At 34.1% G+C, this 16,709-nt stretch overlaps 2 protein-coding genes across 8 annotated transcripts in view; both read left to right on the forward strand.

Annotated features, from left to right (window-relative positions):
- Dpck (Dephospho-CoA kinase) overlaps positions 1 to 16,709 on the forward strand; it is a 435,691-nt gene that overhangs the window by 164,865 nt on the left and 254,117 nt on the right. The window lies entirely within an intron of this gene.
- The window catches only part of LOC137246915 (microtubule-associated protein Jupiter-like), a 283,516-nt gene that overhangs the window by 156,125 nt on the left and 110,682 nt on the right, over positions 1 to 16,709 (forward strand). Inside the window, exons 1-2 of one of the 7 annotated variants that reach the window (XM_067777954.1) lie at positions 3,799 to 4,102; positions 4,781 to 5,060. The exons of 3 other annotated variants lie outside the window; for them this stretch is intronic. In XM_067777954.1, coding sequence (XP_067634055.1) covers positions 4,999 to 5,060 — 62 coding nt within the window. In that variant the 5' untranslated portion in view covers positions 3,799 to 4,102; positions 4,781 to 4,998. Of the gene's footprint in view, positions 1 to 3,798; positions 4,103 to 4,780; positions 5,061 to 16,709 lie in introns of those variants that run through there. 3 more of the 7 variants (XM_067777961.1, XM_067777971.1, XM_067777995.1) reach the window with 3 other exon arrangements.

Below are 16,709 nucleotides of genomic sequence, written 5' to 3' on the forward strand. Positions count from 1 at the left end.
TTTTGCCGGCGACGATGATACTCACGAGCACACAAAAATGCTCATTGTTTATTGCTTTGTTTTTGTTATCTTCTGGCTCTGCTGAAAATGTTGTGCTCTAAACAACAAAACATACCAAAATCAGCTGTGTATTTTGCCAATGCTCTATGGAAACATTTGGGAGACTCTTCTTATGCATTTCTGCTGTTTTCTCTCTTGCATACGTTTGCGTTGTGAGTGTGTTTTTGGGCGAAATTCTTGCGCTCAAAGTGGAGTTCTTGCAGACACATACATTCATATATAACAGTGTTGCAAATACTTGAAATTGTTTGTAAAACTTAATTTTAGTGTTTTAATACACTATTTCAGCTTTTCTTGCTGTAGTAGCCATTTCCCATGGCAACTCGTTATATGTACTGAAGCGACTCGGTATTTTTCCCGACCAAGGGCTGTCATATCAGTGTAACCTCATTTTATTTGTTGCGTCCCACCAACTGCTTGCAGCGGAGAACATACTCTCCTAGCTCCATTATTATGATGGTCCGTATAGGAATCGGTTCTGCAGTTTTCCGGATATCGAAGATTTTACAAAAATTGGTTAATCTGATACCGCAGCTTACTTACCTAACCTGATTGATACCGAAACCTTTTGCATTGGCTATCTGAATGAAAACCTCAGATCTACCTAAAGTCCTTAGAGAAGTTACTCTCCAAGACGTTTAATAGGCAGCTAATGGCAATTGGTCCTAATAGGGCGCTATGCTTCGCAATTTTTTCAAGGAATTTGAAAACGGTATTTTAAGGAGAACTTTTTTTAAAGAAAGTTTTCTGTTGGGTATGGCGTGACAATAAATAACGTTTCTTTCATCATTTCACAAATTCGAGCGAAATTATTAACCGAATACTGCGAGACTTGCACTCTTCGGACTCGCATTTAAAACCCGAGTGTCGATTAAAAATATTAGTTTTTTTAGTCATGTACGTTCACAATTCACTCTTTGCAGTCTCCCTTTGCGTCCTCTTTTTCACCTTTTTGCACTTTGCATACCGTACTCAGCTGACAATTCGAAAATGGCCTATTTGAAATTCTGTTTTTAATTTTTGTTCAATTTAAGCTTAATTTCAAATGTGCCCCGAATGGAGAGTCAGTGTTCTCAACATAATTTTGAGGCCCATTAAAAATGATTTTTAAGAAAAAACGTTCTTTGCATGCATCCTTCCTACATTAGCTATGAAGTTCAGAACTAAAGATATCTCCAAGGTTTCACAAAATTTGTAGAATGACGCAAGAACAGCGAGTTTCTCCCAGCCTGTTTTGAGTCTAATATCAGATAATATAGGTTGTTCTTGTTTTTTCTTAACTGAGCATAAATCCTAATTATTCGTTTGCACCTTAAGTGCAAAAAATTTTTATTTGAAATCCCAGTAAGATGTTTCTTTCATTTCAATTTGAAAGGCCATAGGTTAGTTTCCAAATGCATCTTAAGAAACCATTGAGAGATTTATCTATACAAAATGATAATTTCAGTATGAGATTTTCATTAGTTATTGTATCTTCAGGTCAAATGAAACCTTTTTTTGTGGAATATTTTTTTTTTTTTTGTCAAATCAAATAATTCTCCTTTGACGTCAAGTGAAACTGTTTTCTAATCGAATGAAAGTAACTCTGACGTCATTATATTTTCTGAATTTTATTGGAACGGCCAAAGTGCTAGGAGTAAACTAAACTCAACTGCAGACGTAACTCACACTGAACAACTGGGCATTGCTTAGCAGGGTCTGACTTCTATAAGGTAAACTTTAAATAGTGGTCGCTTTAAAGGCAAATATTATGAAATTGCAATATTATAAACACGATAAACATAGATATATTGTCAGTTAATTTAGTATAGCTATGAAACACTATGCAAAGCTAAAAATGGTTTAATTTGAAATGAAAACGATTTCGTTTGATTTAAAGCAATATTTTTTTTTGATTCGTAAGAAAAATCGATTGTATGTATTTAATTAGCGAGACAGGCTCATATTGTTTTATACAATTTTTTTGTCATTGATATTATAGAGAAATTACAACATTTGCACACAATTACTAGGGCATATTTCTGAATTTCACTTGTTCATCAGTTAACTTTTCGAGAGCTGAGTTTTGAACTCGAACTATCCAACTAGGGTAAAGGCAGATGCATCTATCCACTCAGGCTTATGAATGCCCCACTTCATGCTTTTTAATTGTGTAGCTTTTTTGTTGCTATTCCTTTAAGACACAATGTGCTACATATGTATATTTTTTGAATCCGAATTGTGTGGAGTATTTTCAGGCGCGTTCAACAGAACTAAGTGACATTGGATTTTTAGCAGTGCATTATTAGCTCTGCTTTCCCTGCTTCCGTGCACATTTTGTAAATTTTCTTTAATATCAACAGAAAAATCACTTCACTTGAAAAAAGTTTCATTTCACCTGCAAATGGTAAAAATTATATTCCCTTCATTTTCTCTTACCTGAAACGAAACGGAAATGAAATAACCTGAGTGTACATGGAACAAAGTTGTCATTGGTGTAAACTTTACTGTTTAAAGCAAAGTTACCAAACCAACGTAACAAACTATGTTATTAGATCATCTTTCAAAATTCATATTCAGCGAGAAATATTCTTATTTGCCTAACTCCTTAATATTTATTTAAGTGGATTTGATACTCCATCAGGTATAAGTTCATACCACGGCTGAATTGTTCTTCAGTTTTTGTCAAAGCTTATCCCAACCAAACAGTGGTATAAAGCTCAAAACAAATACTTTTAAAAGATTTTTTAAGGTACGCGATGCAAAATAAAAAAGTAATTGTGTTTCGCCAATCGAAATGTTAACACAAAACATCTATGCTACCGACTCAAATTCCGTTAATAAACATTTAGTAGGTTTATCGATATCTCTAAAAACAAAATTTCTAAATTTTTTAGTTTGTTCACATTTTTGATCACTCGCTTTTATGCGCTTACCCAAGAACTATAAACCAAGCTCTGCCATTTATGTATGTATGTACATATGTGTGTACAGTAGGGAGCAGAAAAATAGCAGGTACAGTTTTAATCAAATTTAGTCAATTAAACTCCACCCTTTTATTTTCGATATTATAAGAAAAAGCATCTTTAAATCTGGTAATTAAAACTATCCAATCTTCGAAAATTCGAAAGGTGTTTAAAACTTTCCTTCATATAAGATAAACCTAAAACACTTCGGAAAATATATATATCAACAATCAATGCGAATTTTGAGTGTTCTATAACTTGTACTTTGTAGGACCAGAATTAATTTGGCTAAACAACTGCGTTCCCGAAAAAAATTCACGAAACAGTAAAAACTTCAATAAAAAAAATTTTTTCTTAACATTTTCGAGATTGGCTTGCACGGTTTCAGTCAAAAATTGATAAATTTTCTTAAAATATCGAAAATAAAATTAAAATAATTGACAAAATTAAAAAAAAAAAATTGCTACTGCAATTTTACTAATCGCTGCTGTATGTTGCACACTCACATACTCAGCTTAATTTGTTTATCAAACGGCTTTTTTAGGTTTATTGTGTTTGTAGCTTTTCTCGGCTGCAAGTTACCGCTTGTTACCGTGGCTTCTGCTTGTTGCCATCACTCTCTGTGGTCACATTAATCACTAATACATGTCGATGTATGTATATACATATGTATGTTGCACATAGTTTTTCCGCACTCTCTGAATTTTGTATGCTCTCATACATATGTGCGCTCGAATCAACTGGATCGATATAATATAAAACGTTTTCCACTTTTCCATTTACGATTCAGTCGAAAGCTTCAAATCGTGACGTTCACAACTAAAAGAAAAAGAAAAGCGCATCACACATTCGCACGAAAAAAGAATATTTATTTAACAAAATAGTTTTCTATAAGAAAAATAATGGCAATTTTAATTCAATCAAAGCAATAACGAAATAGTATTTATAAAGAAAGTGTAGAAAAATATTAAAATTAGATAAAGAATAAAAAAAAAATTATCATTCAGTATTATCCTGTCTTTTATCTCATTTTCGTGTGAGTGAACTTGTATTGACATAAGCGAAATTATTTAAAACATTAAAGTGTGGATTTCTTTGTGAGTTAAACTTTATAAGAATAACAAAAAATATAAAAGAAAAGACAAAAATTTCAACAAAAGAATTGTAAAATATTTCAAAGGACTCTCGACTGTTCTGTGCTATAGAAAAGTGCTACCACATAGTCGTACAGAGGCGTAAGGGTGGTAGCGTAAGAAATGCGGCTAGCCTATGTATTTATCCTGTGCAGCCACATGGCTCACAGCATCCCACTGCTGCTTGCAGTTTCGCATCCTGTTCAAGGATAATGTATATTTATTTAGCTGTTTTATTGACTCTGTCATGCGCTCTTTACAACATTTCGTTTTATCAAAGTATTCTATGATAACTCTCCCTGTCAAATCTGCAGTAATGAAACTCGTTCGAGGCGCACCTTTCCATATAAATCTTTTATTGATTTTCGTTACGACTTTCTGCCAAAGGGTACACAAGTTTTTACAACAATAACAAGTTGACTTAAAATATGTGTGGGAGCTGCAATTCCAAGGCCATTTTATCGTGCATTTGTTTGTTTGCTCTGACACATATCCTTGCTACAAGCATACGAAAAAACAAATTTGTGTATGTCCTAAAATATTCTTTCACTTTGAAATATTTTCCAATTTTTTTTTTGTTTGGAGTGCTAATCAAAAGCTCTGTCCTCCATTCTAATTTGTTTCTTGACGCTGAACTCATAGAGACCTTTCCTGAGAAAGCTAAAGAAACTTCTGGATAAGCACTTATCTCCTTCTATATTCATACCGACGTAGCATCCGGCCAGTTTTTAGGTACAAAAGGAAATTTAAAATCGACATAAACTCGATAGCTCAGCGATTATTACGTTTTTACGAGGCAAATTTGCTTGAATTATTCTTTAAAGAACTAACAAAACCGCACTAAAATACAAATATCGACAATGGCCACATACGCTGCATTCAAACATGTGGAACTTTACAATGTTGGCAAAGCCAAAAAGAGGTAAGCACTCAAAGTCAAGCTATAAAGCCAAGATTTAACTAAGTATGTATGTATGTAGATATCTAATGTATGCAGTATGTCAGTTTATGCGTTGATGTTTGGTAGTCGTAGTCAGATAGGCGTATGAGTTTGTTGCTGGCTTTCCAATTCCGTTTTAAACTAGCAATTAAAGAGAAAGGGCTTACAAAATTTACTTAAAAACCAATTCGCTAGTTAAAAGCTTATACTAAAATTTTTTATACGCGCATTATTGCGAAAGTAAGTTTTGTGAATGCTATTGGTTAATTGGTTATTTTTTTCACATTGTTATATTTTGGTTTATTTAGTATATTCAAGAGTAGTTAACAAATATATCATTGAAGCAGTTTCTATACCATCAACATCGATAACACTCCCTAAGGCCTTCGGGGAGTGTCCTTATCGCTACAACAAAAACATGGCAACTTTGTAAAAACATTCTACATAGTAACACCTAAATGAGAGATTAAAGAATATAACGCTTTACGCATATTCAAAGTTTCTTCAAATTGGTTAGACAGTTTTCGAGATATTAGGACTGTATACTACAAAGGAATTAATATTTCGATGTTAGGTGGCAACTCTTACAAATATTTATGTTAGGGCTTATGATTTCTTCTCGAACACAAGCGAGATTTTCGAGACCCGATAAATCGAGAACTCGACTTCTCGCGAGATTCTCGTGTCTCGAAGTACTCGTAAATCTCGCCAACTTAATTGCTATATGGACAGTATTTATACACTTAGTTTTTTTAGTTGTGAATTTTTGATTATATTGCTTTTCAATGACATTTAACTCGAAACATATTTATTATACATATAATTTTGTTCACAATATTTTATTTTTTTTAACGAGACATCGAGAACACGGTTTCTCGAATCTCGAAATACTCGTAATACTCGCGAGCTTCTCGACTTTCAATTCTCGCGAGATTCTCGAATCTCGACATACTCGTAATACTAACGAGCTTCTCAACTTTCGTTTCAGTCACTGCATTGGCAGTATTCTATACATGTCGGTGTTTTTTAGTTGTGGTTTTGTGGAAATTTTCGCTTGTGCTCCAGAAGAAATATAAAACAGCCAATGAATCGATTAAATTGAATGTCGAGAACCTCGCGAGCCTTACGAGACTTACGAGTAATTCGAGCTTCGAGAATCTCGCGAGAAGGCGAGGCTCGCGAGAAATATCTTCTCGAACAAGTTCGAGAATTCGTAAGCTCTAATTTCTATAGAAATACAAAGTAAACATATTTCATTTAATACCCATTATGGCTAATCGCATTTAACTTTAAAACATATTTAAATATGCTTAAGGTACAAAAAAATAGGACGTTTTTGAAACAAATTTTGAAATAGAGCGAAACCGTCGCTTTGCGCGACTATCTCCGATTTTCGCTGCAGGGTGCTAAATCAGTGAAAAAGTTGCACATACGCCAAGTATTCCCTTTGCGATACTCTTTTGTAAGAATACCTTTGGAACCCTTGCTTTCAAGTTTTAAAATTATGTGTCTATGACGGGATTATAGAAAACGATATGAGAGTAAAAGATTACACTGAAAATCAAATTTCTCCCATAGAAAGAAGATTTGTTGAAGAAATTTCCCCTTTTTGTGCAGTGCAGTATTACCTTGGCCTCTCCTTTAAGAGGCAAACAGTCATTTTACGTAGTGTTCTATGCTCATTAAAAACAACTCATTATTTAAAAGCGATATAATCTTCGCCTAAATCGGAGACTTAACGGTATAACACAATTACCCGCCTGCGATGAAAAAGCGATTCATAACTCAAATCAGATTATCATATCGGCATGTGCCAACACTTTTGTTTGGCTATAAAATTGGTCCCACAAACGCACAAACAAATGCCAACAACTAAAAAAAACATACATTAACATGCACACTACTTGACCCCGATACACAAAACAAACGCTATGAAAACAAAAACAAAGCACTATTTAAGGGAAAACAACGAGGTGAGGACCAATAAAAAAGTGTGGAGGGAACTCGTCTAGGATTCATATTGTTAATACTCACTGCCCTTTTTTATTTTTGAAGTGTCAGTTTTCTATGAATATATGTATATGTTTTTATTTCAATGGTTAGCTATCAATGCGCTCAGAAAGTTAGAAAAATGCATTACAGTCATACTTGCGCCACTATTTTAATGGTTTGTTAAAAGTTAGCAACAGTGGGAGCAAAATAACACATTAATTGGCTAGAAGACCTCTGCATGTGTAAGTTGTAATATTTTTTTCTTTTTTCATTACATTGTAAATAACTGTCTATCAACATTTTTGTGCACGCGCTGCCATTCGTAACTTTTTTCTTCTCAACCCAAATAAAGCATAGCTTTTCATTTGGTCAGCTGGCGCTTCATTACAAAATTGCGTGCCTTTGTATGTTGAACAAAATATGAAGGGAAATAATTAAAGAAAATAACAAAACATGTTGTGAAACACGCGACTTGTGATATACACGTTTTACGCTTTAACAAACATCACAACGCGAAGAAAGTGACCAAATGTGGGTGTTGATTGCTGCTTCGCTTTAATGACATACAAATTTGGAATGTTTGAAGATTTTCGTTTGCTTCGACATTTTTACTTATTTCGCTTCTTCTTGGCAATCTCTTAGTGTGTGGCAATTTGTCTGACTAGTCTGCTTACTTCAAAACTAATTCTAAATGTAACGTGAAGTTAGGATATTCTAAAATAAGCGTCCTATTCGTATCCGCTTTTGTTCACATGATTGGTGTTAATTATGACGTGTGTTTTACCTTCTCTGTTGTCTAGCAAATATTGATTTTTGCGCGTTGCTTTGCTTTCAAGTGCGCGCAAATGTGTGCTATGATTTGTCTTGTTTTTTGTTACTTTGCAACTTTTTTTCAAATTTCTGACAAGCAGTGCATTAACCTCTTAATTTGAATGCATTTGATGTCTAGCCGCTTTAACAGCCCGTTGTTTAGCCTCAATAGTACTTATTAGACTGCTGTGTGCAAATAAATGGGGCTATTTTAATAAGAAAAAATTTAGCTTATCTCTTGTGTTTCTCTGTACTTCCAGCAGTACAGCGCGACAATTTTTTATCAAATTTCGTCAATTAAATTATTTTTAAATTTTTTTTTAAGACTTTTGATTTTTTTTGTTCAGAAAAAAATTTCAAAAATCAATGCGAATTTTGAGTCACGTATAATTTTTACTTTGTTTGCCTAAAATTAATTGGGCTAGAAAACTGCATACTTAAAAAAAATAAAAAGTTGAAAATTTTATTTAGATTTTCTCGAACTTTTTCGAAAACGATTTTGAGTATGGTTTACATAGTTTCAGTTATACCTATATGACACTACTTTATTTTCTTATATTTTCTCTGTATTTATCCTGTATTTTTTTGTCAGCCTGGAATCCAAGCTAAAATAAAGTAGTACCAAATAGGTATTAGAATATAAAATAAAATTGTATGGACAATTTCTAAAGTATACTTTAAGGTTTATTTGTCCAATAAAAATATTTTTGTTTAAAAAGATTGGTGTTTATAGGGCATACAATATGGTTCCAAATTAATGGAAGGGGTTGGGTCTGCTGTAAACAGTGTCGGCGCAGGAATAAGTAGATCCTACAGGCTGCCAGATTACTGCAGCGTTTTTCAAGCGGAAATTATGGCAGTGAAGAAGGCAGCAGAAATTCTGGAGGAAGCGTGCTTAAGCTACAGCCACGTCAATTTATGTATATATTGAGTCAGGCTGCGATTAAGGCAATAATCTCACACAGTACTTCATCAAGAAGTGTTCTGGAATGCAAAGAAGGGAAAAACTTCGCTCAGGCAGGACCATATATCTTTACTGGTTTCCCGGTCATAAAGGGATAGAAGGTAACGAAAAGGCCGATGAGTTAGCAAAGGAAGGTGCAACACTCGCTGAATCGATGATAGGTGTCCCAAATCCGTAGAAATCAAAAAGAGATAGGAGTTGCATATGATCCATCAAGCAGGAACGGCGTGAGCAGGAACGGCGCGGGACTGCAAAATGTCTAAGATCATGTGCAAAGTCTACTGTATTAGACTCACAAAGTGGCTCATATCTCTGAAGAGAGAAGACTTAAGGCTCACGATTAGCATACTGACTGGACAGTGCCTTCTGGCGTCACATGCTTATAAGTTAGGCTTCGTCAGTAACAGCAAGTGTAGGAAGTGTGAGGTGCAGGAAAAAACGGTTGAGCACGTTGTGTATTCATGTCCTGCGCTCGCCAGGTCAAGGCTCCAGCTATTAGGGGAGGCAGAGGTGCCAGATCTTGAGGTTGGGTCCTAGAAAACGGCTAGTATTTGCCAAGAGGACGGAGTTATTCTATAACATATATCCTGTCACCTGATTGCGGTTCTTCCGTTTGGTCGTCAAACAAATTCTGGTAACACTATGGACACATTCAGTATATGTGAGGTCTTTATTGACGGGTCAGTTCAACCTAACCTAACATAGGGCATACAATTTTAACTTGACATTAGAAAGCGGCTCTAAATTGACGAAATTTGATTTTAAAAAAATGTCACTGATATGTTTTTTTTCGCTGCTGTCTATAGTCGAAGCTAATCAAAGTCTCACTATAAACATTCTCTATACTCGAATCGCCCTCCCCACCGTATTAGTAATCCTTCCGCATACTACTTTCTTTCTCATTTCTTGTCGGTCTGAGCACGAACGTATGGATATGCTAATACAAAAATTCATTCCATATTCATCTAAACGCCATTTAAAACAATTTCACTCTACAACCGTAGCTCATTCTGAGACAGTGCTATCGATTTTCATGCCGACAAACGAAATGAAACAGTTTTCACTGGGTTGAACTGCACGTGCCTATGTACAGGTGGTTCTAAGTTAATCACATTCCATGACGTGCCTGTTTTCCTTTGAGCAAACTTTCTTCCCAGCTAAGTTTTTTCTATTTTCGTGATTGGTGTAGAGTGGTGAGTATAGTTTACTTTTCTAATTATGCTCTGGTCGCATATGTGTCTGCGTATGACAGCACTAGTGCTTCCTTATTCGTTTTTATTGCATATTTTTATACCTTTCATGAAAATGAAATGGTATAATAAGTTTGTCACGAATCTCAAAATTGTAAGTCCTTAAAAGAGAAGAGATAGACCCACCAATAAGTATACCGAAATGATCAGGATTACGAGCTGAGTTGATCTAGCCATGTCCGTCTGTCTGTTTGTATGCATACTAGTCCCTAAATTTTTGAGATATCTTGATAAAATTTGGTGTGCGGGTATATTTGGTAGTCCGATTAGATAAGCGGAGCCGGCCGGATCGGACCACTATAGCATATATCTCCCATACAACCGATTTTTCTGAAAAGAGAATTTTTGTCATATCTTCCTCAATTCATCAGATTGAAGCTTCAAACTTCACCATATGCTTTCGTATATTTCAAAAATGGATGAGATTGTTCGTATATATAGCATATGTCCACTACAACCGATTGTTCAGATAAGACACTTTTGGTAATTTCTGCCCCATTTTAACAGCTAGAACCTTCAAATTTCATCAAATACTTACGTTTACGTCATATATTGATGCGATAAGTGATTCATGGTGATAGCTATTTCTTGCAGACCACAAAAAACGTGAAACTTTGCATCCTCACACAAAGTACCTTCCTATTTTATACTTATTTTAAAAATCCCTTAGGTATGTACATCTGTTCTCAATATATCGCTCATTTGCTGCAACGTCGTCATAACTCAAAAAACATGACTTTTGAGTTAATAACATATAAACGTACCCAATATCATGATCTATGTTGTATAAAAAAATCTTCGTGATCAGTTAAAAATTTAGCACGTGTTATAAAAATGAAAATATGCCTTTATATGCGCAACATATGGCAGTTAAAATCTTTGAATGGCTATCCTGGAAAATTGTGTTTTTTTGAGTTATGACGACGTTGCAGCAAATGAGCGATATATTTCATATCTTCTACAGTCGATTATTTGGATATTACGAATGGGATAAGGTATGAAGTCTTCTGCACAGCAGTCCTTACTTGTTAGTTTTAAGGTTATGTCGCTTGAAAGGTTACTCACATGTGAAAACCGGCACATATGTACTTATGTGTGCAAAGAAGTGTGGGTTCAATGAACTTTTTCGCAACTCCACTTTAGTCACTTGTGTATGCCATAAGAAAATAGTTCTTAAAATTCAAAACGCTTTCAACTGTTGCTAGTTTAGTTTTTGTATTATTGCACACTTTTCTTTTTTGACCAAATGTTTGTTATTTTTTTTTATTAAGTTTTACAATTTAATAAAACATGAATATAGTTTTTAAAACCACCAACCAGCAACCTGTAAAGCGATAACTTTAACCAGCCAACCAAGCAAGAAGGCGACAGCCGACAAGTTCGGCAAACTCGTTCATTCTGAAATCACCAAAAATAAACTGCAGTTCTTATGGTTGGTGGCAAGTTGTTTGAGTTGTGTTGTTGTGCTGCCAGTTCAGTGAAAGAAATGAAAACTGGAGACTTGCAAACTTTTCCAAATTTTCGACGTTGAGCGCCGTTTTCCTTTCACATTTTTATTTTATTTTTTTCTTTGAGTTGCATGTAAGCTTTTTTATTGTCTAAACCAAATTTCGTTGTTATACTGGAAATATGTACGTCCATTCACTGGACTTCTTTGTTTCACTTGGTTTGCTAGAATTTATTAGGAGTGATTTTATATTATAGAAAGTATGCCTTTTATGCTTCTTTTTCTTCTTGCAAGTCTTTTGCTTTCTAAAGAATGCCTTTCGAAGTTCTTGAAGTATTTGAATTATTTTAGATTATTGATGGAGACAGTGGGATGATTTTGTCTCCTATATGACCACGTCGAATTTTTAATTGTATATATGTTCATACAAACATTTTTTCCAAAAATTACGTTTCATAGCATGTGCTTCCATTTACACTCCTGGACAAAATAATAGGTGTACGGAGCTTTGGTTCTATATCATTACAAGATTTTGCGAATGAAAACGAATTTTGTATGGTAATATTAATAACATTAGTTACGAAATATATAAAAATTATTATAATTCATCCATTTCAAAGAAAACTGTATCATAATAAAAAATAATATCGTTGGTCAAAATAATAGTTGTATGGAACTTTTCTTAAAAATCAAAGTAGACCATTGAAATATAAATTCTTTCTCCACTGTTTTCTTAATCACCAGTATCTCCTCCATGTTTTGTATAACTTTGCCTTTTCCATTGGTCACAACTTTAATTAATTTTTGGCAGGTTTCCAATGGAGTGCTAGCCCATTCCAATCCTTCGTCTTCTGCCAAAATAACTCGCTTGTTTTGAAATGAAAAGGACGCCAGTCTTCTTCGTAGGTCACTTTACAAGTTCTCAATCGGGTTGAAATCAAGCGATTTACTTGGCCGTTGTATACATGTAACAATTCCATTTCCGAACCACTCAGATAGCAAACCAAGAGCATGTTTTGTATCGTTATCTTGGTGATAACTCAATCTGAGTGGCATGTTTTTCTGCGCATTAGTAAGCTTAACATTTCGCAAAATATCCCTGTACAGGTTGTTCATAGGTCCTGGTTTTTGATAGGGTTTTTCAGTTTGGTTGTTAAACAATCTTCTAGTAACACTGTGGACTCATTCAGCCTATGTGAGCTCCTCACGGACCGGTCACTTCAATTTAACCTAACCCAACTAAAATTGAATCATTATGACAAGCGTGCTATTAAATTTTTACAGGTTTTAGTATTATAGTTTACTTAAGACGTCTCCTTATATTATGTTCACTATCTGCATTACGATTTTTAGATTGTCATATATTGAATATATATAGCTGGAAAAAATATTCCTATAAACAATTAATTGCACCTACCTTAGTTGTAGATTTAGTCTTGCAGAACTGTTCAGTCTCTAGTCTATGAAATAAATAAGTAAACATACATACAAACATACAACAAAATACATATTTGTATGTGTATGCTTTTTTATATCTTTTGTGCCATATCTGAACATAATTTTATTTGGTTTTGTGAAAATTACTTAGTATTTATGCCATATTTAGTAAAAATTGCCCAACAGTTTATAAAATTGTGATTTTTTTGTTTTTTTTTTTATTTGGGCGCATGCCACTTTCAATTTTCACCAAACGCATATTTGGTATTCATTTCCTGTCAAGGGTCATTAATTTTTATAGTCTTAATTTTTTTACGGTGACATGGTCTTTATATGAATTTCTTAAAAAAAAAAACAAAAACCTTTTGATGTAAAATCAATATTAATTTATCCCAGGAATATACAGCCGGAAGAAAAGACCTTGAAGAAAAAATTGTCAAACATCCTAATGTTAATAAATAACAGCACTTAAACATAAAGTTAAGGCTTAATGGTGGTGTCGTGCTCCTCTTGATTTTCCCTACAAATTGGCCGGACGGGACCTACATGTTTTATGCCGACTCCGAACGGCATCTGCAAGGCAGATGAGTTTTCACTGAGAGCTTTTCATGCCAGAAATACACTCGGAGCGCTTGCCAAACACTGCCGAGGGGCGACCCCGCTAAGAAAAATTTTCTTCTATTTGAAAAACCTTATTTCTAAAATTTTGATGTTGCTTTGCCCGGGGTGCGAACCCAGGGCATACGGTTTGGCAGGCGGAGCACGCTACCATCACACCACGGTGGCCGCCAATACTGAACAATAGCAGTTAATTTACTTTTATAATGATAAGCTCAGCTTAAAAATATTAATTCACAATAGTGACTTATGTGAACGTTTCCTTCATAGGACAACATTTTTAAAGCGGGCCATCTAAAGCAAGTTTTTCTTGGATAACCAAAATAGTTACCTTGTTTCAAATATGGTCAAATATTAGCATTTTTCTTATACTTTGCTTTTATAAAAATTTCATACTTTGCAAAAAGTTGCGAATTTAAAGTGTAATTATCATTTTGTTCTATTTGTCACAACTTCTGTACGGGTAAGGATATTTTAACCACTTTTGTTTTGAACTCATCATAGAACCCTTTTTTTTATGCACAAGATTTTGAATTAAAAATTTTCCGCAAATTTGCGAAAAATTATTCATGGCCTCCACCTCTCCCAAAAATGCGAATTTCGAGATACCTGCTTGCTTAGATACTGCTTACTCAAAAAAATGCAGAGAACTCCAAACATAAGTTCGAAATTTTCGTTACAATTTCTAGAACTTTCGAACATTTTTGAAAACGTTTTTGCGATTGGTTAGAGTTACAAAATTCATAAAAGTTATTTCTTAAAATATCGTAATTTGATGAAAATTTCCTCTGCTTCTTTTCTGCCCGCTGCTGTAAATCCTTGAATTTATTGGACGTACATCTCTTTTTTTTTTGCATACAGTTCAGAAACCTTGCAAACAACCAAATGTGCAGTTCGTTGGTTAGCTTGCAAAAAAAGATTATTATTCAAACTTTGCTTAGTCTCATAAATTAAGTTTTACCAAGCTCACATTGCTACAAGTCAATGTTGTCGATTAGCTAAAATCGTAAAGCTTCTCAGTTATGCTTAAATGTGTTTAACAAAAAAAAATGGTTCTTCTGATGCTAACCGTTTTTCTTTCATACTTTCGAATTTTTTGTTACGGCACATTGTTGCTGTGTAGCATTTTTTGTTTTTGCAGTTTATTTCATCATAATTTTTAAAACTTAGCAAGTTTTTCGCTTTTTATTATCAAAAAAAGAGCGTAAGACCAGGTAGCAGCCAGCAGTGGTAGCTAATTTTAAGGGTTTTTGCGCAATCTGCTACTTTTAATAACATTACTTTTTCTTATTCACGCTTATCAAGTGTATTTTCAAATGATTGCGACGTGCCTCCGTTCTATAACATTCTTTTTCTCTGAACTGAAGAGTTTAATTCTTTTTTCAAATTTATTTTAATAACTTTTTTCGTGTTTTGTTTATATTTTCGCCTTCCTGTGATTGCTCAAGTTATTTGTCTTTAAAGCCTTTTTATGATTTCTGTGTTACGGCATTTATTATTTGCAGTCATAAAAAATGTGACTCTCTGCTGTCTTTCATTTAGCTCTCAAACGCTTGTTAACTGCAACGATATAAAAAATTCGTGGCCATCAAAGTGAACGACATTTAAATTTTTTCCTCAACTGTCCGTGAATTTTTTTCGCAAATAATTATAACTAAATAGCAAAACTTGCTAAAAAAAATTAAACCTGTAAGCGCATGCAATAAAAACTAGGCCAACAAACCTATTAAAATGTAACAAACTCAACTGCCGCTGCATTCTATTCTCATCCTACGCACCGTTGTATGATGTTAATTATTTTTGAAGTTGGTTTTATATTCAAATTCGCTTCCTTGTCGCGCATGCCATTTTGTGTTGGCTTTAGTTCACATATTTTTACGTTATCATAACGACACTAAATGCAACAATGGCAAGTAACTGACTGAATGACGTGTTGACTGACGTTTCTAGTTTACTTAATGCCTGCAAAGGGAGGTGGGTTAACCCTTCCTGCAGCGAACGGTACTAGTTCCGAAATATCACTTGAAGAGACGAGACTAATTCCCATTTTGTACGCACGCAGTGCTTTTGACTAACACTTTTAACCAGGGCTGCCACTCACATATTTTTTTTCGTACCAAAAAACGTACAAAAATGTTTTTGAGAGTACCAAAAAAAAAAAAAGTTCCGAAACTAAGTCTTTCATTGTACTAAAAAAAATTGTTTCCGTTAATCCCGTAGCTTTAGTTCTTGCAATTTTCAAATGTTTTGCCACTTCTGAGTCAGGACAGTATTCAGCAAGCAACTCAGGCAAGTAATTCATCAATGTGAATGGTAAATTGTGCGTTATTAGGAACATTACCAATGTAAGCTCAGCGCTTTGTACCATTTTGCTTATTTGCCTCTTATTTGCATCTAAAAAGGAGTCCATTGATATTTGCTTCTTTTTTGCTTCCATACTTTGAATATGGGTAGTAACAGTTTCATGCTTTTTTAAATGAGTCAGGTGATTGATTATGCCTTTATAGCATGCCTTACAAAAGTCTGAACCATCTTTGTTAGAGGGCCATTCAAAATTGGTGAGCCACTCTGGTCTAAACTTTCTTTTTTTTCAGCATTGGAAAAATATTTGACATTACATGCATAAAAAATTTCAGATACAAAAATGCACAAACATTTACGTCTCAGACAAACTTTCTCCATTTGAAGCATCTTGAAATGAACTATTACGACTTTCTTTTTCATTTCGCACTGAGAGTCGATGTTTTCGAACATCAATGGCGATAACTTTGACAGTGTTGTCGATTTAAATGTGATAACATTCCGGTTTACATCTCAGTACTTCTAATTGACTAACAAAAGCAGTATATGAAAAAATAGCTTAAAATAAGTAAATAATCGCTTTCTAGGAAAAAGTACCAAAATCAAAAACAACGTACCAACGTACCAAATCGTTTTGAAAGTACCAGTTTTAGTGCGAAATTACCAATTCCGGTAGCCTTGCTTTTAACATTGTGATGCCTTACAAAAAGAAAATTACCCAACATTTTCAAACCTTTTGCACGAGTTATTAACTATTTCAATTGGAGCTGTTTCTGGCTTTAATTGATTAATTTAAATGCATATTGCTCGAA

This window comes from Eurosta solidaginis, chromosome 1, assembly GCF_040869045.1.
Source record: "Eurosta solidaginis isolate ZX-2024a chromosome 1, ASM4086904v1, whole genome shotgun sequence".
Lineage (NCBI taxonomy): Eukaryota > Metazoa > Arthropoda > Insecta > Diptera > Tephritidae > Eurosta > Eurosta solidaginis.